Genomic DNA, 23,802 nt, shown 5'->3' with positions numbered 1-23,802 from the left:
AACGTTAGCAAATGGTCGGCGTTAGCTGGCGAACTAATGATGTCTAACTTGAGCCAACTAAAGCACAAAATCACAATATATTTTACATGCTTTGAAGTATTGTTAGCTTACCTGTCCAAAAGGATGAAAGCCAACTCAGGGTCTGTTTTTATACCTAAAACAAAGCGGAGGTCTCTCCATAATTCAAACGCTCTGCCAATGTTGATCCGTGTTTTCGTCCTGAGTCGATCCGATTGACGATTGATTGACGCCTGACGAGCTTTTTTTTTTTTTGGAGTTTGGTTGTGTTGTACACAACAGCGCTCGTGCTCGTGAAAAGCAATAAAGTTTATTATTATTCTCTATAAGAGAGGCTCGGGAGCGCGCATGCACGTCACATCCGGTGGATTTCGCAGAAAATCCGACCCGGAGACTTCACATAAAAATAGGAATACTGGCCTTCAGAGGTAATAGCAAAACGCGAAAAGTGGATCATTGTAATGTGTGATAACAACCCCTTCACAGACGGGCAATAAAAAAAGGATTCATTTTATAAAAAAAGTTACATACAGCATACTGATAAGTTTGGTATCAGACTTAAAATCTTAATTTTGAAAAATGTTGTGCATGTTATTTGACAACTATCCTTTTGTATTTGTGTATTATTTTATACATATTGTCACATGTACGTTATAAAAAATAAAAAATAAACCGTGGACATGAGTCGGAATACATATGTGCGCATTGCGTTCCTCCCCGGTCTGATTTTCATGTTACACCTCACACTTTCACGTGTAGCGCAAACTTCCGTTCAGAGTGTTTTTGCACTTTGCAGAGTGACTGCGGCGTGTATGATGGTTTCCTAACTTGTATTATATTTCTCAAGTTCATTGCTATCTCAGCTAATAGCAGAAATGCTGCAGGAGGAGTTTGGGGAGATGACTCCCCAGCAGCTCGCTGCTCCCGTACACACTGTGGAGGTGAGTGCTATTTCAAAAAGAGCAAACGTTAGTACATTTGTTAGATATGAATGAGAGGCATTGCAAGGCAATTCATCTGTCCCCTTCTATTCTATACTGCAGGAAAAGTGGAAGCTGCTTCCAGCCTTTTTGAAGGTAAAATCATGTTGTCAGCGAAACTATAATATTATATATATAACAACTAACATTACAAATTAAACATAAGGCGCGTGTCAAGCAATGACAGCTGAGACATGCTGTGATATTTTAAATAATAAATAGTTTAAAACTATATTACACTTCATTTACTACATCTACTTTGATCATTATTATTCAAGACATTTTAATTACCACGTTAATTGAGACTACATATTTGGATTTAATCTGTCACACTCACACCACAGGCATATTTAAGTGAATTGCAAAAAAATAATAACTTGTTTGATTGTAAAATAGCTGATTTAAAAAAATGATCTTTGCCAAATATCTATATATGCGCATTCTTATACATATCATACATCCAGCAAGATTTATGTTGAATGATGATATTATGTTTACAGCCTCTAAGCCAAGGTCATATGTATGTAATATTTCTTTTTATTTTATTTTTTTAGGTTAAAGGCTTAGTAAAGCAGCACATTGATTCCTTCAATTACTTCATCAATGTGGAGGTTTGTTGATTTATTTAAGGATGTACCAGTGTTCTGCACATATTTTGTAAATGCAATAAATGTATTATCAGTTTATTATCCGTTTCCTTTTCACTTGGTTTCCATTGCATCAGGTTGTTTGTTGGTTACTTTTTGTACCAAAATAATTTGATATCGACAAAAAGCTTAAGTAGCATAAACAAATGTCTACTTATCTCTCCAGATAAAAAAGATCATGAAGGCGAACGAGAAGATCACGAGTGATGCCGACCCAATGTGGTATCTAAAGTGAGGATATTGTTTAATTAGACTTTTTTGCACATTTGACTTTTTTTTTTGCATTTTTAACACGTTATTTTAGTGTTATCTTTATACTTTTACTACAGTATTTATTAACTTTTATTAGAAAATTGTTTATATATATATATATGTGTTTTTTTCTATATTTCTTATAAATCCTGTCTTGATTATTGATTAATTGCCTAATTGTTGTTATTCAATGAAATTGCAATTATTTGAGAACTGCAATAATTGTGCAGTTTAAATTTCAATCATATTTTGCCAAAGAATATAAAAAAAACACTTGTAAAGTACACAAATATAGTATATATGAAATATATATGAAATGAATGTTTGTGGGTTTGATCAGCCTGCATATTATATTATATTATGCTTACACTGTAGGTGACATGAACAAAACATAATTAAATCGTTAATTGCAATTATTTGTATGACAGTAAAACTTCAGCACACAATTCATGAACGTGACCGGCCTAATATAGCTCTAATAAATGATTTCAGTTTTAAAAATGTTAGTTCTTTAACTTATTTTTTACTTGCCAAATTTTTTGTATCTTATTCACCTAATATGTTTTATTTTAATACCAGCTTTTGAAATAAACGACCGAAATGTGAATAGAATTACCGAAAATGATTTTTAACAGTTTTATTAACAATAACAACACTGCCTGTTACATCTCATCTGTCCCTAGATATCTCAATATTTACGTTGGCATGCCTGACGTAGAAGAAAGTTTTAATGTAACCAGACCAGTGGCACCACATGAGGTAACATCTTTGTTTTCCTGTGACCTAATGACTATTCTTATTCAAAGCGAACTTAAAAGTTTGTTGAAGAAAGTAAAAAAGAGAACGAGCTCTAGACGGCAATATTTGCTCATGATGATTTTGCTTTTTGACCACTAGTGTCGTCTGAGAGATATGACATACTCAGCCCCCATCACTGTGGATATAGAGTACACCCGAGGCAGCCAGAGAATCATCCGCAATGCTCTCCCAATCGGAAGGTACATAAATACAAATACACTTATTGAAAGATTTGCATACACCTCTTAATATGCGTTTCCTTTTTTATTTCAAATGACCTTCTCTTTTTTTTTTTTGTTTTTTTTTTTATAGGATGCCAATAATGCTGCGAAGCTCCAACTGTGTTTTGACAGGAAAGACCCAATTGGAGTTCTCTAAGCTCAATGAATGTCCCCTGGATCCAGGTTGATTATCATTAAATCTCAATGATATTTCATTGTTTGCATGCCACAGTATAATGCAGATAATCCTATCTGAAGCTCATATGTGTGGGATCAGGTCGTGGCGCATAAGTAGGATTTGTCTGTGTGCAGGTGGTTATTTTATTGTGAAAGGGCAAGAAAAGGTCATTCTCATTCAGGAACAGTTGTCCAAGAACCGCATCATTGTGGAGCAGGATCGCAAAGGTGCTGTGGGAGCCTCTGTCACCAGGTGCTGGAATTTGCTCTCCTGTATAAGTTATAATAATAATCTTGATTTAAAGAGCAATTTTAATTGATATATTTGCTCAAAGTGTTTTACGTTCAAATGTTATTTTTCATTTCATCTCTAAAGCTCCAGTTGTGTGCTCATATATCTTTCTCTTTTTCTCTCTGGTTTGTAGCTCTACGCACGAGAAAAAGAGCAGAACCAACATGATTGTGAAACAGGGACGCTTTTACCTAAAGCACAACACCCTCTCTGAAGACGCACCTATAGCTATCATCTTTAAGGTGAGAAATCGGTTCAAGACTTTGATTTAGACTAGAGCATGATGGTTTTTGTATCTTTGTCTGCTAAGTTGAATTAACTGTATACTTTTTGCAGTTCTCATGGTTTAGCTCATTGCACACTGCACAGTCCATTACTTAGCCGTGAGGCCGCATTCTGTGTCCAACCAGCAGATGGTGCGCTTTGACAAAGAATACACATTTAAACGCATTGCTAAAATATTTTATATCAGTACGGTTCAAATATTTGTGGTGTTTTTTTTTTTTTTTAAACAAATGAATCCTTTCTTTCAGCAAGAATGCATTAAATTGACTAAAAGTGACAGTAAAGACTTTTATAATGTTACAACATTTTTCATTTTTAAACTTTTTTTATTCATCAAACAATCCTATAAAAATGTATCATGGTTATCTCAAAAATATTAAGCAGCACAACTTTCTTTCTTTGTTTCTTTCTTGAGGACCAAATCAGCTCCTGAACAATTCACTCAGATATTCTGATGTTTTTTCAGACAGTGAGGACAATCTAGAACAGTGGTTCTCTAGAATGGTTTCTGAAAACCAAACTTTTGAAAGGTAATATTTCCTCTTGAAAGGATGTCACTTAATGAATTTGCTTCAGATAGCTTAATCTGTGACTGTTTTCTTAAAATAGAATGGTGTCTTGCATCTTATCGCTTGCTTTTAGCAAAGATGAACCTCTTTGTGAAGCGTCCTTGAGCTCAGGAAAGGCAATATATGAATTAAAAAACTGGTGTGCACATCCAAACCACCCATATTGGGCTCAGGTGCAGGACATCAAAATAACATAAACAAAAAAAGAAAAGTGAAGTCCGCACACCGCATGCTGCTCAAGATAAATTTATTAAAAGCACAACGTTTCGACCATCAGGTCTTCATCAGGTGCAATCAATTTAATATATAAATTAAACACAATATTATAATTATATATTGACCGGTCAGCCTCCAGGACTGCAGAAATCCGTTTTTATAATGTCTTTTTAAGATGTTGGAGATAACTCACTGTAGATATACTTTGTTACTTGCCATAAGCATTAATAAGTATTTCTCAACTATTCAAAATGTGTAATTGATAAGTCTTTCCTGAAACATTTGCTATTTTAACTTTTTAGTCTTCCTCTCTATGCATTTCAATGACATTTCTTCTGTTCACTGACACTGCTTGTCACCTGACAATTGAAACCGATATTTAATTACAGCTCAAATCAGAGAACCGTCTCGTACCATGACGGCTGTTCCACCCAATTCCCTCACCCCAGGCTCTCTCTAAACATATGGGTCTGATTGGTTAGGGACAGGGCGCGGAGTAAATGGGCTGTAGAGCTTGTTTGCTTTGCACTTGTCTGTCCACAGCACATTCCACCAGGATTTCCTTGCAACACAGCAGCCGTGCCAAACGGTGAAGACCTTTAAGTACTGTGATCCACCCAGTCCTGTTCCCACAGTCCCCTATTAGCATAAATAAATGTCATCGAGGCCTATGGCACCATATTCACCTTTACAGCAGAGCAGAGTCCTACATGCTCAAATGTTTTAATACAAAGTTCATCTCTTTGCTTTAAATATACAAGTGTATACTGTGTGTGTCTTCTATGACCTTGAATAAGTACCTTATTCTCTATTAATCTTTTTGTCGTCCACAAGGCCATGGGAGTGGAGAGTGATCAGGAGATAGTTCAGATGATTGGCACAGAGGAACATGTTATGGCTGCATTTGCTCCCAGTTTGGAGGAGTGTCAGAAGGCCCAAATATTCACCCAAACTCAGGTACCTCCGACAAGATCTTTGCCATCATTTAAAAGAATGGTTTGCATCGCATAATACATAAACAACAGTGCTAACATAAATGTTACTAGAATTACTACTGAATGAATTTCATTAAAGATTAGATCACTGAATATTGTTTATAACCTGAAAGTTTTCAACAACCAAGTGTCCAACTTTAGTGAGTCATTTTTTGGAGGTGTATAATCAAATGCTGAGGCAGAGTTTGCTGAATCTGAGATGTATTATTCATCAGAACACCCAACAATGGGTCAGCAAGGACCATATCTGCTTCCTAGCAACCTGTGTCTGAGCGGATGTGAATGCCTGTTTATGTGGTTGTGACAATGTGTGGGCCTCATCAAAGGTCCACTAATAAGCCTACATGTGTACAGACCTCAATTAGATTAGATGTGTCAGTAGGACTGAGAATCAGTCAAGAGTTTTTGCTAGTTTTATGACCACTAGGGGCAGTCTTATTACATTTAGACATGAATTGGATCATCTTAACGTGATATTGGACCAGAGTGCATACATGTGTATGTGTATATATATATATATATATACTAAAAATGTTCACAAAATATTAAGCAGCACAGGGTCATGTGTCACTGAAGACTAGAGTAATAGCTGCTAAAGATTCAGCTTTGTCATCACAGGAATAAGTTACTTTAAAAAAAAAGTTTAAATAGAAAACATTTATTATTTATTTATAACAATAGTAACAATTTCACACTATTACTTTTTTTTTATGTATTTTAATAAAATCTAAGCATAAGAGGCTTCTTTCAAAAACAGCCTATATGACAAAAGTTAGTCTACTCTACAGTATATAAGAACAAAATACTTAAAAAAAAAAAAAAAATTATGGTTTGAGTTATTCAGAGAGTTTTGACATTTGTAGCAGCTAATGCATTTCTCACAAAATAAACTGGAAACATTAAGTAGTTTTAGCTTAGCTTTAAGGAACAATACTTCAATTGCACATCATTCCATGCTTCAAAGTGGGTGGTCTAATGGAGAAGGCTAATCTGTGTGACCTTTGACCTCTGGAGCAGAACGAGTTGCTGGCTCAGGTGTGTGTGTGTGTGTATGCAAGTATCTGCAGAGAATGGAGAGTTCCAGTTCTCTGATACCTCTTTAGAGAGCCAGTGAACCTTGCACCGGCTCGGTCACTCCAGATTAAACGGTCTGATTTGATGCATTTAATCTTATTAATTGAGGCTCTAAAACATTATGCTTTTCGTTCTTTATGACTTCATTCATCATAACATACTTTGAAATGCAAATCTGCAATGCCATCAAGTCTAATACAAGAGAATGGTAATCCTATTGAAAATATTTTTTAAAGAAAATTGTAAATGTTGCATCTTAATTACTTGTCTTTTTGCATGTCCTTTCAGGCACTAAGATACATTGGTAATAAAGTGAGGCGTCAGCGCATGTGGGGCGGCCCTAAGAAAACCAAGATGGAGGAGGCCAGAGAGCTGTTAGCTTCTACCATCCTTACCCATGTACCTGTACGTCATTTTTAAACATACGTAATACGTAATTCTTTTAAACATAAATTTCTTGGTCTCCCCACTTCCAAACAGGCTTCTGATAATCTTCCCCATGCCTTCATTCTTCTTTTAACTGTCTTCATTATGGAATATGCAGTTGAAATCAGAGTATAAATAGTTTGTTAGCTGTTTTTTGGACCTGTCATGTGTTTGTGTCTCGCAGGTAAAGGAGTTTAACTTTCGAGCTAAGTGTATCTACCTCGCTGTGATGGTACGTAGAGTGATTCTCGCTCAAGGGGACAACAAGGTGGACGATCGAGATTACTATGGAAACAAACGTCTGGAGTTGGCTGGCCAGGTATCTGCTTCTTTAATAACAGGTCTTCTATAACTTCTGTATATAACCATTCAGCAACACATGCAAAATGTCCTTAATTGTAAAGCAGCCTTTGTTTGTTTTTGTTAAAAGAAATGTGTACTTTTCTTCAGAAAAGATACATTACATTGATAAAGTGATAGTAAAGACTTTGTTCCTTTGGCATTGTTGTGAAAAAAAATTATATTTAAAATAAATGCTGTTCTTTTGAACTATTAATCAAAAACTCCCGAAGCAGCACAACTGTTTTCATTAGATAATATTAAAAAAAGTTTTTTGACCACCAAATCAGCATATTAAAATGATTTCTGAATGATCACGTGACACTGAAGACTGGAGTAATGATGATGAAAATTCAGCTTTGGCATCACAGGAATAAATTACATTTTAATTTATATTAAAATAGAAAACAGTTATTCTAAATCGTAATAATATTTCACAATATTACTGTTGTTACTGTATTTTTAATTTTAAAAAAATCTGCCTTGTTGAGCATAAGAGACTTCTTTCAAAAACTGAAAAATTTAGAACAGTAGACTTAGTGTATGGTGATTCAATTCTCTGATCTTCGAAATGTTTTTGTGTTCAAAGGGTTCAGAAATGGCATTTGGTTGGTCCATTGATTGAGCTCTGCTGTTCATATGGGAGAAATAGTTTCGTGTCATGTCCTGATTCCGTTAAAGATTATGATTTCACTTTTCTAACTTCAGTTAGTGTGTAATGTTGCTGTTTGAGCATAAACAACATCTGCAAAGTTACAAAGCCAAAGTTCAAAGCAAAGGTATTTTCTTTTAAAGAAACTGCTTTTTAAGGACTACAACAAACGGCTGGTAGGGACTACACGAGCTTCCTCCCGGGTTAGTGACATCACCAAACCTAAAATTTGCATAAACCCCGCCCCCGGGAATACAATTTATAGATTATCATGACAGAATATGCAAATCAATGACTAGAAGATAACTACACATAAACTATCTAAAATCATCAACTAACCATTCAGAAATGTCTACATGTTGTCACTTCTTCTTGAGTCTCTCCATCATTGTCTGACTCCGGTTTGAACAAAAAAGGCTAAAAGTTTTTGAAATTTCCAGTGCATGTTGTGTCAGGTAAAAGGACACAAGCTGTTGAAGCTCCGCCCCCTGTGCTGGGAGCAGCAGCTCATTTGCATTTAAAGGGACAGACACAAAAACGGTGCGTTTTTGCTAACCCTCAAAAAGTGTCAATTTTAACATGCTATATAAAAATATCTGTTGAGTATTTTGAGCTAAAACTTCACATACACACTCTGGGGACATCAAAGACTTATTTTACATCTTGTGAAAAGGGCATTATACCACCCCTTTAAAAAAATTTTTACGGTACTGCTCAAACTTCAGCTGACTGATGTTTCCAACCGCTTGGTATTTACGCAGATGAACGCAAGGCTCATGAAATATTCACTTTAAAATGAAGAAAATACGATGACGTGCAGCGCCACTTTTTATCCATCCATCCATCCATCCATCGCTCTCCTTTATTCCATCTCTGTCTGCCTTTTCCATTCACACCCCCTATAATTCTATTAAGAATGACTGACAGCCCCTCCAAGCTCAGGCCGTTAATTATGATAATGCTTGTTTATTTATCTGTTTTTATCCTGCGTGGCACAGACAGTATTTGGAAGCTGAACTAAAGATTAGAGCGCATAACGTTTGTTCAGTATCTCTTTTGAGATTGGCGCTCCTGTACGGATGATTTCATATTACAACCTGCATATGGGCGCCGTCTCGCTTCTGCGAGCAAACATTTTCTGGACTCTTGTCTAACATAACTGATCTCTCTTTCTCAGTCTTTACTCTCATTAGACGCACTGTTGGCCTCTCATGAAACTGATCAGAAGCCAAAACCAGCAGATACAGGCTTGGCTAGCGCCCAATCCCTCACCTTCCCTTTTGTTTCTTCTCTGCTTGTCATTATAATACCGTCATTATTTTCCCAATGCTTTGTTTCATCTGCGCCCCCATTCTTCTGCCTTTCTCTCCATTCCCAGCCGTCCCGCTTTTGTTGTGGGTGAGATATGTGGCAGCAACGCCCGACTGCAGCCCAGCCAAACTCAGGGATTTCTCCTCTTTATTATAATTTAGCCCGGCTATGACAAAAGAATAGCCGCCTTGACTGGAGCGATTGAGCTAATCCACCAGCCCGACTGTGATAATGTAATTACCGCTGTCTTAAGTCCTTTAATTTCCCCCCACCAGCTCCGAGGTGGGGTGTGTTTATGTGTGTACGTGCTTGCTTACATTAGTGTGTGAGCAATTCGGAGTTAGTGAGTGACAGGAACCCTTTCAGCAAGGCTTTACACGCACATGCCCACTTTCCAACACCTCCAATCTCTTTTCTGCTCATTTACGATTCCCTGACATTCAACTAATTGGCCTGGCTGGGCCATGGAAGCTTAATTTCTTTATTAATTTTCGATGAGGATGTTTATTTTCACGTATGCAAATATGGTGCACAAAAAAGCCTGAAAGGCCGGGTCAAATTTATCAGAGCATATAAACACCTGTTTATTAAATCTGGGATAAGACGACGGAGAGAGGGAGGTTTAGAGCTAGATAGAGAAATTAAAAAAAAAAAATTATGTGGTAATTTCAAAGGCTGTTAATGACTGGAATACAGATATAATGTAGTGTTGTGTTGCAAGATAACACACCGGTGCAGGTTTTTCCTCATTTCGGGGAATCAATTTGTAACGCTTTATGTTTCTGCGTTCCTTAAGCTCCTGTCCCTGCTGTTTGAAGATCTGTTTAAGAAGTTTAACTCAGAGCTGAAGAAGATCGCCGACCAGATCATCCCCAAGCAGAGAGCAGCTCAGTTTGACGTGGTGAAGCACATGAGACAGGACCAGATCACCAACGGCATGGTTAACGCTATCTCTACTGTGAGTCCAGACAATCATCAGTCACCAATGCACAGGGCAAGACACATCAGGAACTTAAACAGCATTGCAAGAGTTTCTATGTTTGTTTCACTATCCATACCATGTTTTGATTTAAAAAGAATTGTCTGTAAAACATTTCAATCAATTTCAAATATTTAATCAAGAGTCTTTAGAAGATTTTTAAGAGAATGAGATGCAGATTCAGTCAGGTATGTCTAAACTTTTGACTGGTTGTGTATTTAATTCAAAGTCAGCACAATGTTACTTAAGTGTTATTTATATACTGTTATAGTGGTTTTTTTTTTTTAGTTCGTTAGGTTGTCATTATATGTGCTTTTCATTAGATTTTGCTTTTTAAAAACATATTTCTGTATAGCTTTAATTTTTTTCTTTAATTGTGTGTAATGTGTCTTCCAGGGGAACTGGTCTCTAAAGAGGTTTAAGATGGACAGACAGGGTGTGACTCAGGTTCTCTCCCGCCTCTCCTACATCTCAGCCTTGGGCATGATGACCAGGATCTCCTCTCAGTTTGAGAAAACCAGGAAGGTTAGCGGTCCCCGCTCCCTTCAGCCCTCCCAGTGGGGCATGCTGTGCCCTTCAGACACACCTGAAGGAGAGGTCAGTGTTTCTCATTTACAAAACACCACCAAATTTTGAAGAATTTTCACACTGCTCTTTTTCCATGAAGTGAAACTGCATACATTTTTGCTTAATTTTTTTCAATTCATTTATGCAATCACATCAATTGTATCGGTTGACCACTAATTTATTGTCTTTATAAAAGTAATTTCTATTCTCACGGCTGTATAATTGTTGTCTAGGCTTGTGGTCTGGTGAAGAATCTGGCTCTGATGACCCACATCACCACTGACATGGAGGACGGCCCCATCGTCAAGCTGGCATTTAACCTAGGAGTGGAGGACGTCAACCTTCTGTGTGGAGAGGAGTTGTCCTACCCCACGGTCTTCCTCGTCTTCCTCAATGGTATCTGCTGTACACAGGCAGAACAAAAGCAAAACACCATGTTCTTCTCCCCTTTTTTTTTTTTAAGCACACAGACAGACTACAGGCATTTGAATAATATTCAAATGAACCTCTGCCATTCCACGACTACAAAAGAGTGTGCCATTGATTACCTTTTAATGTCATGTCACAGAAAGCTCACCCCATTAATTCATTCATGTATATGTTTTTCACAGCGCTGATAAGTTACAAATTATAGAGGCCTCCGCTGTGGCTAATTAATTAGCAAACACAGCAGGTGTCAATGCATAAATAAATACAATCCCTCCCAAGTTAATCCACAAACATACTTGCCCACAAATTGACTCACAACATTGAGGCTGTGTATGCATCTGGGTGGCACCATAGTGGGTCTCTCATATTGCTCGAACAATCCAAAACTTTTCCTTTGAACGTGCATTAATACTGCTGTCACACATGTAAATCTTAATTAGCTCACGGTAAGCCATATTTTATGCTTATTTTTTAGTGTGTGAATGCACCCAGGCTCCTTATCAGGCATGAAACTATAGTTTTATACTAAGTAAATAAAAAAATTGGGTCCTTTTTCTAGGTAACATTCTTGGAGTGATCAGAGACCATCAGAAGTTGGTCTACACCTTCAGGCTAATGCGAAGAGCTGGTTTTATAAACGAGTTTGTGTCTATCTCAACTAACTTGACTGACCGCTGTGTGTATATTTCTTCTGATGGGGGCCGTTTGTGCAGGTACCAGAAAAAGTGTTTTTTTATATATATATATATATATATATATCCTGAAATTATGCAAATAAGTGTTTTAAAACCAGTGCCAGATGTTAGTTTCCTTATATTGCTCAAAGACATGTTGTGTTGCATTCTGTGTGCTCTGGCAGACCCTACATCATTGTGAAGAATGGACAGCCAGCTGTGAAGAACAAACACATTGAGGAATTGTCTCAGGGCTACAGGTGCGTTTGAAGCCGATCAATATTTGAAAGTTGCATTTGAATGGGGAGTCCAGTATGCAGATTTATGCATGCCTTTTCATTGTGTTCCTACCACCCATTTTTCCCTGTAGAACATTTGAGGACTTTCTTCATGAGAGTCTGGTGGAGTATCTGGATGTAAATGAGGAGAATGACTGTAACATTGCTTTATATGAGCACATGATCAGCAAGTGAGTACTCATAAGCCCAATAATTCAGGCCTTAAAAGTATTTGGACACTTGAACCACACCTCAAAATGTATAAATGTCATTGCAATAGAAAACCTGTTTAGTGTTTAGCTTGAAAATGTGACATTCTTTAAAATAAATGTTACCTGATGTCTTATTTTGTTATCTGATATAATATAGCTGTGTGGAAGAATGATATATCTGTACCATATTCATTATCTGATAATATTAGAGAATTTTATTTCAAATTGTGTGTATATATATATATAAATATAATTTTTTAAATAAATTGTAATAATAGTAGCTACTGGGTATTTAATTGCACATAAATTACTTGCTGTTCACAAATTCTATGATATTTTTAGATTTTAGGGTTTTATTTTGAATTCACTTCATAAACAAAAAATGTTAAAAAAATTTATTATCAGCCATCATAAATATTTAACTGTATTTTCCTTTTTTGAAGTGATTCCAATAATTTTTCAAGCAATTCAAAACCTGAAGGAAATAATCCATCATTTATCGGCTTTAATATGTCTGGCAAATTTTTTGGGGGGGTAATGATAACATAAAAATTTTACATATATCGGATGATACCGATTTGGTGGCCAATATATCATTCATCATATCGTTAAAAAAAACAAACATTAATTCAGGTTCAATCTTCTGAATATTCCAGCTATGCTATATTAGATTAGATTAGATTAGATTCAACTTTATTGTCATTACACAAGTACAGGTACAAGGCAACGAAATGCAGTTTAGGTCTAACCAGAAGTGCAATAGCAGCAAGTGCAGGATATACAGTGGTTCATAAGTGCAGAACATGGATATGTACTGAATAAATATAGAGTTGAATACTATTATAAACAAAAATTTACAGATAGATTGTCCTATGAATATAATATACAGATAACTATTACTGTGAACAGAGTTACAGCTAGATATGTACTGAATATAATAATATACAGATGGCTATTACTATAAACAGAATGTTTACAGATAGATATGTACTGAATATAATATACAGATGGCTGTTACTATAAACAGAATTTTACAGATAGATATGTACTATGAATATATATACAGATGGCTGTTACTATACTATACTATAAAACATATACTATATGTTTTATTCAGGGAAACGACCCATTTGGAGATCGAGCCATTCACGCTGCTGGGGGTCTGCGCTGGTTTGATTCCTTATCCTCATCATAACCAGTCCCCCAGAAACACCTACCAATGTGCCATGGGCAAGCAGGCTATGGGTAAGACTACTACAGTCTCCATGTCCAAGCATCCTGGAGGACTAGTCGCACTTACAAACGCAGACATCCACACACACTCCTATTCAGTCACAGACACACTCACTTTCACACTGACATTCAAAACCTTTGACGCACACACCACATTCTGTATGTATGTGGACATCAAACATCGCCTGCTTGCGTAGCCATGCTTTTGTGAGTGTGTGTGTGTGTGTGTGTAGAGGCCTTTCCCTGCCAGTGTCTCTGAGTGTCATTAGGCATTCATTGTGTCCTGAGCTCAGTGTGCGGAGCAGGGTTAGTGTGCTCAGCTGCGCAAGAGGGAGAGAGCACACACACTCCGCTGCCCTGGTTACCAAAACTACTTAAACCTCTCCTGGCCACCACCCCCATTACAAAACCACTGAGACTGCTACTATATTTGGCCCAATATCCTCAGCCTTGTCTTCTTTTTTCTGGACGGACAGCCCCATACATGTGCAAATCCAGTTGTGTGGCCCCAGCCCTATTATCACACACTGTGTGCTTGTACCCTGATTGTGGAGTAATAGCATCTGACAAATGTCAAGGCCTCAAGGGACGCCGGCTATTATACTATAACCTAACCCCCCCCTCCAGAGATTTTAACACTGCCGACACCAGCCTTCACACCAACACCCCTCAGACAGTCAGTTAAATGTGATTAGATATGCAATAGTTGTTTCATATTGTTTAAATTTGATATTTTAATGGAGCGCCAAACCCTTTAAGTTAAGAAAACCCTTAGTAGTAATTGTAAAGGCTTTTCTGGTAATATTTTACAGTAAGTTTCTATACATTAACATTTGTTAATGCAGTATCCAGGACTAATAAATACTGCAAAAATATTTTCATGATAGGTCATGATGTTAAAAATGTATTAGTATAGTACAAATTGACATTAGTTAATGCATTATGATCTATCATAAATTAACTATTAACAATAGTATATTATTAATTAACATGAACCTAGACTTAAAAATGTTAAAGTATTGTTCTTTGTTAGTTCATGGTAATGCATTAAGTGTTAAAGGGATAGTTAACCAAAATGTGAAACATTATTTATTATTAATTCACCCTTGTTCTAAACCTGTATGATTTTCTTTCTTTTGTGAAACATAAAATAAGAGATTTTGAGGAATGACGCAGTTTTTTGTTTTTCCATTCAATGAAAGTCGGCAGGGTCTTATTTTGTTTAAATTTCCAACATTCTTCAAAATATGTTCCACTCAAGAAAGAAAGTCAGACAAACATGAGGGCGAGTAAATATTGACAGAATTTTCATTTTTGAGTGGATCAATTGATCTATTCAAATTTAACCTTAAGTGTCACCACCTTTATTAACTTCAGAGGTTTGTTGCAACCCATTGCTGATTTGTTTTCCTTTTTTTAATGTTTTGTCATTTATTAAAATGAGTTTTTCTTGTTCTAAAATCTTGCTACTGTATGTCGAATAGAGCAATGTTAAAAATACAACATAATATAGTGTATCATATATGACATTTATCAGCCAATAAAAGTGTAAAAAAAATCCCAAAATAAATTATATTAATTATGTTATGTAAAATATATTACAATATTATCTCATTTATATACTGAGGCAGCATTAAGTGATTATTGTTCCTCATTTACATCTTGCTTTTGAGTTTTTGCTCAACATCATTTCTTCTCTGTTTCCGATCAGGAACTATTGGTTATAACCAGAGGAACCGTATAGACACCCTGATGTATCTGCTGGGGTACCCACAGAAGCCCATGGTGAAGACGAAGACCATCGAGCTGATTGATTTCGAGAAGCTTCCCGCAGGCCAGAACGCCACTGTGGCTGTGATGAGCTACAGTGGGTATGATATAGAAGATGCCCTGGTGCTTAATAAGGCATCTCTTGACAGAGGTCAGAACTGAACATTTAATGCTGCTTGCTTAATTTAAACACACTCAGTTTTCTTTAAACAGTCAGAACTGTTATTAGCTTTCTGAAGTGACTATATTACATTTCCATATAAAATTGAAACACAAATCTGAGACGTTAGTGGAAAAAAGGCTTTTACTTCTATTTTGTTCATGGTTCGTTGTCATCTGTTGTTCTTCTGTCTTGTTATTAGGCTTTGGTAGATGTTTGGTGTACAAGAATGCTAAGTGCACCTTGAGGCGGTACACCAACCAGACCTTTGACAAGGTGATGGGTCCGATGCTGGACGCCGAAACACGCAAGCCCATTTGGAGACACAGCATCCTGGACGCTGACGGCATATGCTCACCTGGTGAGACTCTTAGAAAGTTATAGTTAGTTAAACTGTATTTCAGCCAAATAATCTTTAATATAGTAATCTAAGGATATGTATGTCACATCTCTGCCAGGTGAGAAGGTCGAGAACAAGCAGGTGCTGGTGAATAAGTCCATGCCCACTGTCACCCAAACTCCACTGGAGGGCAGCGCCCAGCCAGGCCAACCCCAATACAGAGATGTGCCAGTCTCGTAAGAAACTAATTCATTTTCTAAAAGCCTCGCAAAAGTTTTTTTTTTCTCTCTCCCACACCAACCAAAATACTTACTTTCTTCATTCTATAGGTACAAAGGAACGACAGACTCCTACATTGAGAAGGTGATGATCTCCTCCAACGCCGAGGACGCCTTCTTGGTCAAGATCCTGCTCAGGCAGACACGTAGACCAGAGATCGGAGACAAGTTCAGCAGTCGACATGGGCAGAAAGGTACTGCAAGGATCCAGACCGGCATATTCGCCTCTGCTTTAGTAGATACTAGCGGATAAAACACAATTTCAGCATTGTTCCGAAATTAAGACAATGGACCCGTCTTAATAACAAGTGGGAAGAGATGTTACTAAACTTGTTTTTTGATGTCAGTTTTATTTTCAGTGTCCAAGCTTTATCGTCTCAGCTGGCTCTCCCATCCTCTTCAACTTTTTTTTTTTTTTTTTTCTGCCTGTTTTTCAATTAATTAGCTTGTTGTCCCATGCCAGACTATGCAAATTTATAACAGCAGCGGCGCAGTCCTGGGAAAGTGTTTACAGCCCCCATTGTTTTTGAGCACCTCCGCTGAGAGAGCTGGTCAGTATGATGTTTTAATCAGAGCGTTAACTGGCGCCATGCATAATTCACTCATTTCATTAGCGGAGGTCGTCCACTGGCACTCATCACGGGACGTGACAGTGAGGAGGGGTCAGGGAGGGGTTAGCCGCAAACCGCCCGAGATGCTATTTACTGCTCTTTTTAAAGGAGCTTTTGGTATTTAAAGGAGCAGGCAAGTGTCGGTGGACCAGGCTAACACAGGGCAGCTAATTGTTGTTGTGAAGGATAGTGCCGTTCTCTTGAATGTCTTTTGTGTGTTTAGAGGTGGGCTTTTATTGAACGGTCCCACTTGGAGAAGTTGAGCTGTGTTTTCCAGAGGTGTGTGACTGCGCTGCCAATAATGTTCAACAGGAATTCATTTACTTTTCTATATTGCTTCGCAGCGTTTGTGGTGCTTTAATTAATGTGTCGCTATTCGCGCACTAAACGGGCACTTTAGGTGCTTTTTGTCCAAAAATTTGTTCATGAGAATGCTGTACTTCAAAGAAAGAGATTTGGCTACCTTTTGGGTCGAAAGAAAGCCCATTAAAGACGTCCCACTGTGGTTTGGAGCCATTGGCTTTTAGAAAGATTCACAGGAGTTTTGTCTTACTCATTTTAAACCCCTCCTTCGTCCTGCGCCCCCATTCTGACCAGCCTCTACCACCCTCATAAGATCCGGTCACCGGAGAACGATAGGTTAATTATTTACCGGTGACCCAAACACACACCGAAGCGCTCGCGCACACACACATATAAACGGACACACACACTCTGATACTCACACAGCTGTCTTGGCAGGGTTCATTGTGCGAGCCGCCACAGAGGGGCTGTATAGCCAATGATGGAGGGCCATGGACTCTTACTGCTGTCCTGCTTTTCTTTGCTGATTTCATGCCTCTTTTATCATTCACTCTCACACAAAACAAACAACACAGAGGATGTGTGCTATGGGAACCGCTCTAGCTTATCTCTCTTGCTCTTGCTCACTTTCTCTCATCTTCCCCTAAGAAATCCTTCTACCTAATAGGGCTGCTACTAACGACATTTTGGCCATTGATTTGTTTCTATGATTTTTTCAGCAAACAATTATTTCCTGTACTTAATGTTATTTGATTACTAAAAAAATATGCAAATTGTGCAAAAATCTGTTTTTTAACAGACACTACTTTTGAACAGTAGTGTCTGTTAAAAAGCTTATTTTTGCACAATTTGGGGTTGGGAAGATTTTTTTAATCAAGGATGCATTAAATTGATCAAAAGTGACAGTAAAGACATTCATAATGTTGCAAAAGCTTTATAATTCAAATAAATGCTGTTCGTTTGAACTTTCTATTCATCAAAGAATCCTTTAAAAAGGTATCACAGTTTCCATTAAAATATTAAGCAGCACAACTCTTTTCAACCTTGATGCGAAAATATATGTTTGTTGAGCACCAAATCAGCATAGAAGGATCATGTGACTGAAGACTGGAGTAATGGCTGCTAAAAATTCAACTTTGCCATCAGGAATAAATTACGTTTTAAAATGCATTCATATAGAAAACCGATATTTTAAGTTGTAATAATATTTCACTATATTACTGTTTTTACTGTATTTTTTTGACCAATAAATAAAGGCTTTCTAGGGCACAAATACATTTTAAATTAAATACAAGTCCAAACTTTTGAGCAGTAGTGAAACTTTTATTTCCTTTAAATAATTGGAGAAAGGGATCATAAAGATCAGGGGACTACCATAAAGTGACATCACTGCCAGATGTTCCCTGATTATCTACTATGAAATTCGTTGTTTATTTTCATTATCAATTTTTTTTGTTGTTGATTCATTGTTGCAGTGCTTTAGGCTCTTATTTTGGTCTTACAAATATTATCAAAATATTGAGTAATCTGTGCAAAATTATATTAATGTGTTTAAACTATTTCCAGTATGAAAAACTGATATATGAATAGGATATATATATCTAAAAAATATATTTTTTGACTGCCCAAGTTCTCGAGAGGCCAGATTATTTTATTATTTTTTATGCATATGGATGTATCGCTCTCCTCAGCTGAACCTGTCTTTGTGCGCTCTATGGTCAAGGGGAAACTATGGGTGTATAATCCCCTTCTCACTGTCCAGCTAAGCACCTCTCCTCACTTCCTGCCCCTGTTCTTCTCTCTTTTATCACTTGCAAATGGCCAAATAATGTGTTTGCTCTGGCTGCAGGAAGAGTGAGGAGCTCTTCTGCAAACATTTACACTCTCACTGACTGCTTTGGACCACTTTCACTCCGTCCTGCAGCCTGAGTTTCCAACGGTTCCACTTCAGCAGACATGAATACGTCTGCTTTATTGGCCGTTAGACTAGATGAGTTACGCAAACCTCACACTTTTTCATCTAGCATTTGTATGTGATTGAAATCACTCAAAACTCAATTAAGCTTTATGGGAAAGGGCTGCTCTAACAGGGTGAAGTTAACATTTTGCATATTTGCAGCCAGTTTGAATATAGGGATGTCTTTGATTCTAACTTTAATAATTAAATGCATTTTATGTATCTGTAAATAACATGGGCCACTCTCTCTGTAACAGGTGTGTGTGGACTGATCGTTCCTCAAGAGGACATGCCCTTCTGTGACTCCGGAATCTGTCCTGACATCATCATGAACCCTCATGGTTATCCCTCCAGAATGACTGTACGTCCTTTCCCATCATCAGATTATTTTACGTTTATCTTTAATGAGTTTTGGTAACACTTTTGGATAGTCTGCTTTAGACATTCTACTAACTATAAGTAACTTTGCAACTACATGTCAACTAACTCTCAATAGACTATTAGTAGAGTATTAGTAAACTGTTGGGTTTGGGTTAGGTATTAGGGTTCAGGTTACTAGAGTAAGTTGACATGTAGTTACAAAGTTAGAATGTCTGTTGTGGGACCATCAAATAAAGTGTTCGCAGATATTAAGCAGACAGTCTACTAATACTTTGAGAGTTAGTTGACATAGTTGCAAAGTCAGTAATAGTCAGTAGAATGTCTAAAGTGGACCATCAAAAGTGTAACCAAACTTTTTATTCTAAATTATTTTTTTATAGAACATTTTAAAAAGCAGTTATGCAAGACATTTTATGCATAATTATTATTGATCTTCAGATTTTAAAATATATTTTGAATATTTAAATATTTTATTAGGATGCTTTATAACACAGCTCACTGGAATACTGAGTGATGTCCCAGGCAATATTTTAAGTCCATTTATGTGGTAATAAGCCATGTAATAAGCAGGATAAAGCATATCAGCTGGCTATATATATATATATATATATATATATTTGATAATATTGAGTCTCTTATGCTCAACTAAGCTGAATTATTTTATAAAAGTGCAGGAGAAAAACAGCAATATTGTGAAATATTATTACAATATACATTTTAAAATATTCCTGTGATGGCAAAGCTGAATTTTTAGCATCATTACTTCAGTCTTCAGTGTCACATGATCCTTCAGAAATCATTCAAATATGCTGATTTGCTGCTCAAAAAACATTTCTTATTATCAATGTTAAAAATGCTTAATAATTTTATGAAAACTCTTTTCTTGATGAATAGAAAGTTCAAAAGAACAGCATTTATTTCAATAGACATATTTTTTTAACATAATAAATATCTTTCCTGCCACTTATGATGCTCCTTTGCTGAATAAAAGAATTCATTGATTTTAATTAAAGAAATATTACTGACTGTAAACTTTAGTGGATTTCTGGAATGCATGTTCCTCTTTTCCTAAGATTGTCAAAGTTTTTTGTCTTGTTTTCATATACAATGCAGTTTTCAGGGACATAAGTTTCTAATTTTGAACTCTGTGTTTGGGTGCACACAGCAGGCGTCATATAGGAAATAGTTTGAGCCAAGTAAAAAGATTCCTCTCAGTGACAGAGAGGGGTCAAAGATCTTCCGGCTCTTTCTGTGCGTGACCTCAGTAAAGGCTACTGTCGTGCAGCGGTGCGTGACCTCAACATGATGTCACACTCGCATTCACCAGCTGCAGCGTCAGGAAAACTGTCCTACAGAGAATCTACACCGCTGCATTAAAGAAATGTGTTAGGGTCCCATGATTATTAGTTGCCTGGTTTGTTCTGTGTCAGGTTGGGAAGCTGATTGAGCTGTTGGCGGGTAAAGCCGGGGTGCTGGATGGCCGTTTTCACTATGGCACTGCTTTCGGGGGCAGTAAAGTGAAGGACGTTTGTGAGGATCTGATCCGCTATGGATACAATTACCAGGGCAAGGATTACGTCACCTCAGGCATCACAGGGTAAAAATTGTAAATTTACATAATCGTTTATATTTCACTAGTACAAGTTAGTTATTAAAGCTTCATTTAATATTGATTGATCAGTTACTGTTCATTTCACTGATAATATGTACCTTGAAGTCGCTTTGGTTAAAAGTGTCTGCCATGTGTAAATGCATGTACGTTAGTTATATTTGCATATTTGTATATTGCAAAAATAAAAAGAGCCACCAGAGGGTGTTTTCCCTATGGCACTTTACCTTAATTAATTAATCAATTTGCTCTTAGGGAACCTCTGGAAGCCTACATCTACTTCGGTCCAGTCTACTATCAGAAACTGAAGCACATGGTGCTGGATAAAATGCATGCCAGAGCACGTGGGCCGAGAGCGGTACTCACTAGGTAAGAAAGTCGAAAATGTGTGTTCTCTAAAATTTGAATTGTAATGTCTGCTCAATAAGGTAATTGTATTATTCAGGATTCTATGTAATGTAATGCAGGCAGCCCACTGAGGGTCGTTCCAGGGATGGTGGTCTCCGTCTGGGAGAGATGGAAAGAGACTGTCTCATTGGCTACGGAGCCAGCATGCTGCTGCTCGAGCGGCTGATGATCTCCAGTGATGCTTTTGAGGTGGACGTGTGCGGGCAGTGTGGCTTGCTGGGATATTCAGGATGGTCAGTAAAATTGTACCCCAAAAAAAAATCGGCAATAACTACTTTTCAACAATAATCATATAATGGTGTATAATAGTCAAATGCATCACATGGATTAATTAGTGAGAATTTTCTGTCTATTTATGGCAGGTGTCATTACTGCAAGTCTTCGTGTCATGTGTCGTCTCTACGAATTCCATATGCCTGCAAACTGCTCTTCCAAGAATTGCAGTCCATGAACATCATCCCTCGCCTCAAACTGGCTCGCTACAACGAGTGAAGGGGAGTGATTAGGTGTCATACAGTATTAACATCTGCATAAGACATTGTTTAAGCCTCAAGTGAGGCTTTGAAAGATCTTTTCATTTTTGAAAAATATCTTATATCTTATATTAGTTCTGTTTATGTATAAAAAGAAGTGGCTGCTTGAATATTATTTTTTTTTAAATGAATTGATTGATAATTGGCATTTCCTTTAGTTTATGGATGTTTGCTGTCCTAAATATGTAGATTTGTTTACCTTCAGAATAAGATTTATTCTGGATAAGTTTTTTTGTTTGTTTGTTCTTTACAATAAACTAATAAATTGTGAATGTAAATGATGTATAATGTGTACATTTGTTTTTATGTTGCATGTCATGACAGTTCTTTTTTTTCTTTAGTGCGATCATTAGGAAGTTTTGGGGGTGGAAGTATTGAGCAATCTTGAAGTGTTAATGTGACAACACTGACAGCAGAAAGGAGCTTGTTGCAACATTGACCACCTTCCCACTTTGCTGCTACTTTTTTTTTTTTTTTTTTTTACATTAAATCATCCACTATTCAGAGATTGCTCCCACCCACTAAGCAGCCGTGGAAGGCTTTGATTGGAAGAATGCATCTCACATCGGTAGAATGGGCTCTGACAGTGTGGCTCGCTCACTGGTGGGGGGGGTATAGGGGTCTGAGGGTGTCTCTTTTTGCCGGCTGCACCTGTCCTAGCTAATGAGGGGCTAATGAGACTGAGAGTAGACGAACAGAAAAAGGAAGTCCTCTGAGGAGAGGATGCAAAGATTCCCTTCCTCCTCCCTCCTTTCCTTCACAGCCTCCATCTTTAAAACTGTAATTAAGGAAATTTTCATTGATGTTTTGCTCTCTCTTGCCATACACTTCCCAGCTTGTTAGAGGTGCTGGTTAATCCATACACTTTCAAATGACTGCTGGGATATTGGCCTTTTGATGAAGCTTTCCATTCGTTTTTTTTGTTTTTTTTCTGTTTCTTTGATGCATCGTAGTATTAGTTCTAATTTATGTTTTGTTGTTGATTCCGTACTCATTGTCAAGATGAGAGGCACATTACTGTTCCAAAGATTGGGGTTCTTAAGATTCTTTTAAGTTTTTAAAAGAGTTCTCATATGCTCACCAAAGGCTGCATTTATTTGATCAAAAATGGATTAGAAACAATATTGTGAAATATTATAACTTTTCTATTTTAACATATTTTAAAATGTAGTTTATTCCTGTGGTGGCAAAGTTTTCAGCAGCCATTAAGTTCCGTTCACACCAAGAACGATATCGTTTTGTCGCCTGTCGCTTAAATGCTCGAGCTCTTTAAAGCAAGATTGATTCTGATTGGCTATCAATGGTTTTTATCGTTCACCTGCTGAAAAACGAACAAAAAAAAGTTCCGAAAGTGATTCCAACGATATCTTTTCTCTGTGCCGTTATCATTATAGTTGTGGTGTGGACTCTGATTTTATTTAGAACTATCTTTAACGTTATAGTTATCGTCTTTGGTGTGAATGTGCATTTTCAGTGTCACATGACTCTTCAGAAATCATTCTAATATGCTGATTTGGTGCTCAATACATATTTATTAGTATTATCAATGATGAAAACAGCTGTGCTGCTTAATATTTGTCAAATTATTTTAATATTTTATTCAGGATTCTTTGAATAGAAGGTTCAACATTTTTAAAACATGTCTTGACTGTCACTTTTAATCAATTTAATGCATCCTTGCTGAATAAAAGTATTAATTTCAAATATAATGTAACCTTCCACTTGTGATCTAGTGTTTGTTTGCTTATAGCCCCCCAAAAATATTTTTTTTAAGATGATAATCAATGGCATCTGCAAACAAATGAACTTTAAATAAAAGTTTAAACTT

At 36.9% G+C, this 23,802-nt stretch overlaps 1 protein-coding gene across 1 annotated transcript; it reads left to right on the top strand.

Annotated features, from left to right (window-relative positions):
• Positions 1-700: 700 nt before the first annotated feature.
• On the top strand, positions 701-22,258 carry polr3b (polymerase (RNA) III (DNA directed) polypeptide B). The gene is made up of 28 exons (XM_084409268.1): positions 701-959; positions 1,062-1,094; positions 1,553-1,609; positions 1,812-1,876; positions 2,581-2,656; positions 2,795-2,895; positions 3,008-3,099; positions 3,229-3,346; positions 3,519-3,627; positions 5,290-5,412; positions 6,813-6,929; positions 7,135-7,269; positions 10,049-10,210; positions 10,628-10,828; positions 11,032-11,194; positions 11,787-11,940; positions 12,087-12,161; positions 12,272-12,370; positions 13,509-13,636; positions 15,336-15,545; positions 15,757-15,915; positions 16,013-16,130; positions 16,224-16,366; positions 19,301-19,404; positions 20,855-21,021; positions 21,289-21,402; positions 21,501-21,674; positions 21,804-22,258. The coding sequence occupies exons 1-28, from the start codon at positions 894-896 to the stop codon at positions 21,931-21,933; spliced, it is 3,393 nt and encodes a 1,130-aa protein (XP_084265394.1). The 5' UTR covers positions 701-893; the 3' UTR covers positions 21,934-22,258.
• The last annotated feature ends 1,544 nt before the right edge of the window (positions 22,259-23,802 follow it).

This window comes from Rutilus rutilus (genome assembly GCF_951802725.1).
Source record: "Rutilus rutilus genome assembly, chromosome: 5".
NCBI lineage: Eukaryota > Metazoa > Chordata > Actinopteri > Cypriniformes > Leuciscidae > Rutilus > Rutilus rutilus.
The sequence above is the reverse complement of the archived record's forward strand: the minus strand, read 5'-3'. Positions and strand labels throughout refer to the sequence as shown.

What these genes read in the sequence shown, in the direction of transcription:
- polr3b (XM_084409268.1), top strand. Translation starts at nt 894, where the DNA reads ATGCTGCAGGAGGAGTTTGGGGAGATGACTCCCCAGCAGCTCGCTGCT. An exon ending in GACCAGTGGCACCACATGAG is followed by an intron (nt 2,657 to 2,794) that starts GTAACATCTTTG and finishes TTTGACCACTAG; the next exon opens with TGTCGTCTGAGAGATATGAC. An exon ending in GTGGGAGCCTCTGTCACCAG is followed by an intron (nt 3,347 to 3,518) that starts GTGCTGGAATTT and finishes TCTGGTTTGTAG; the next exon opens with CTCTACGCACGAGAAAAAGA.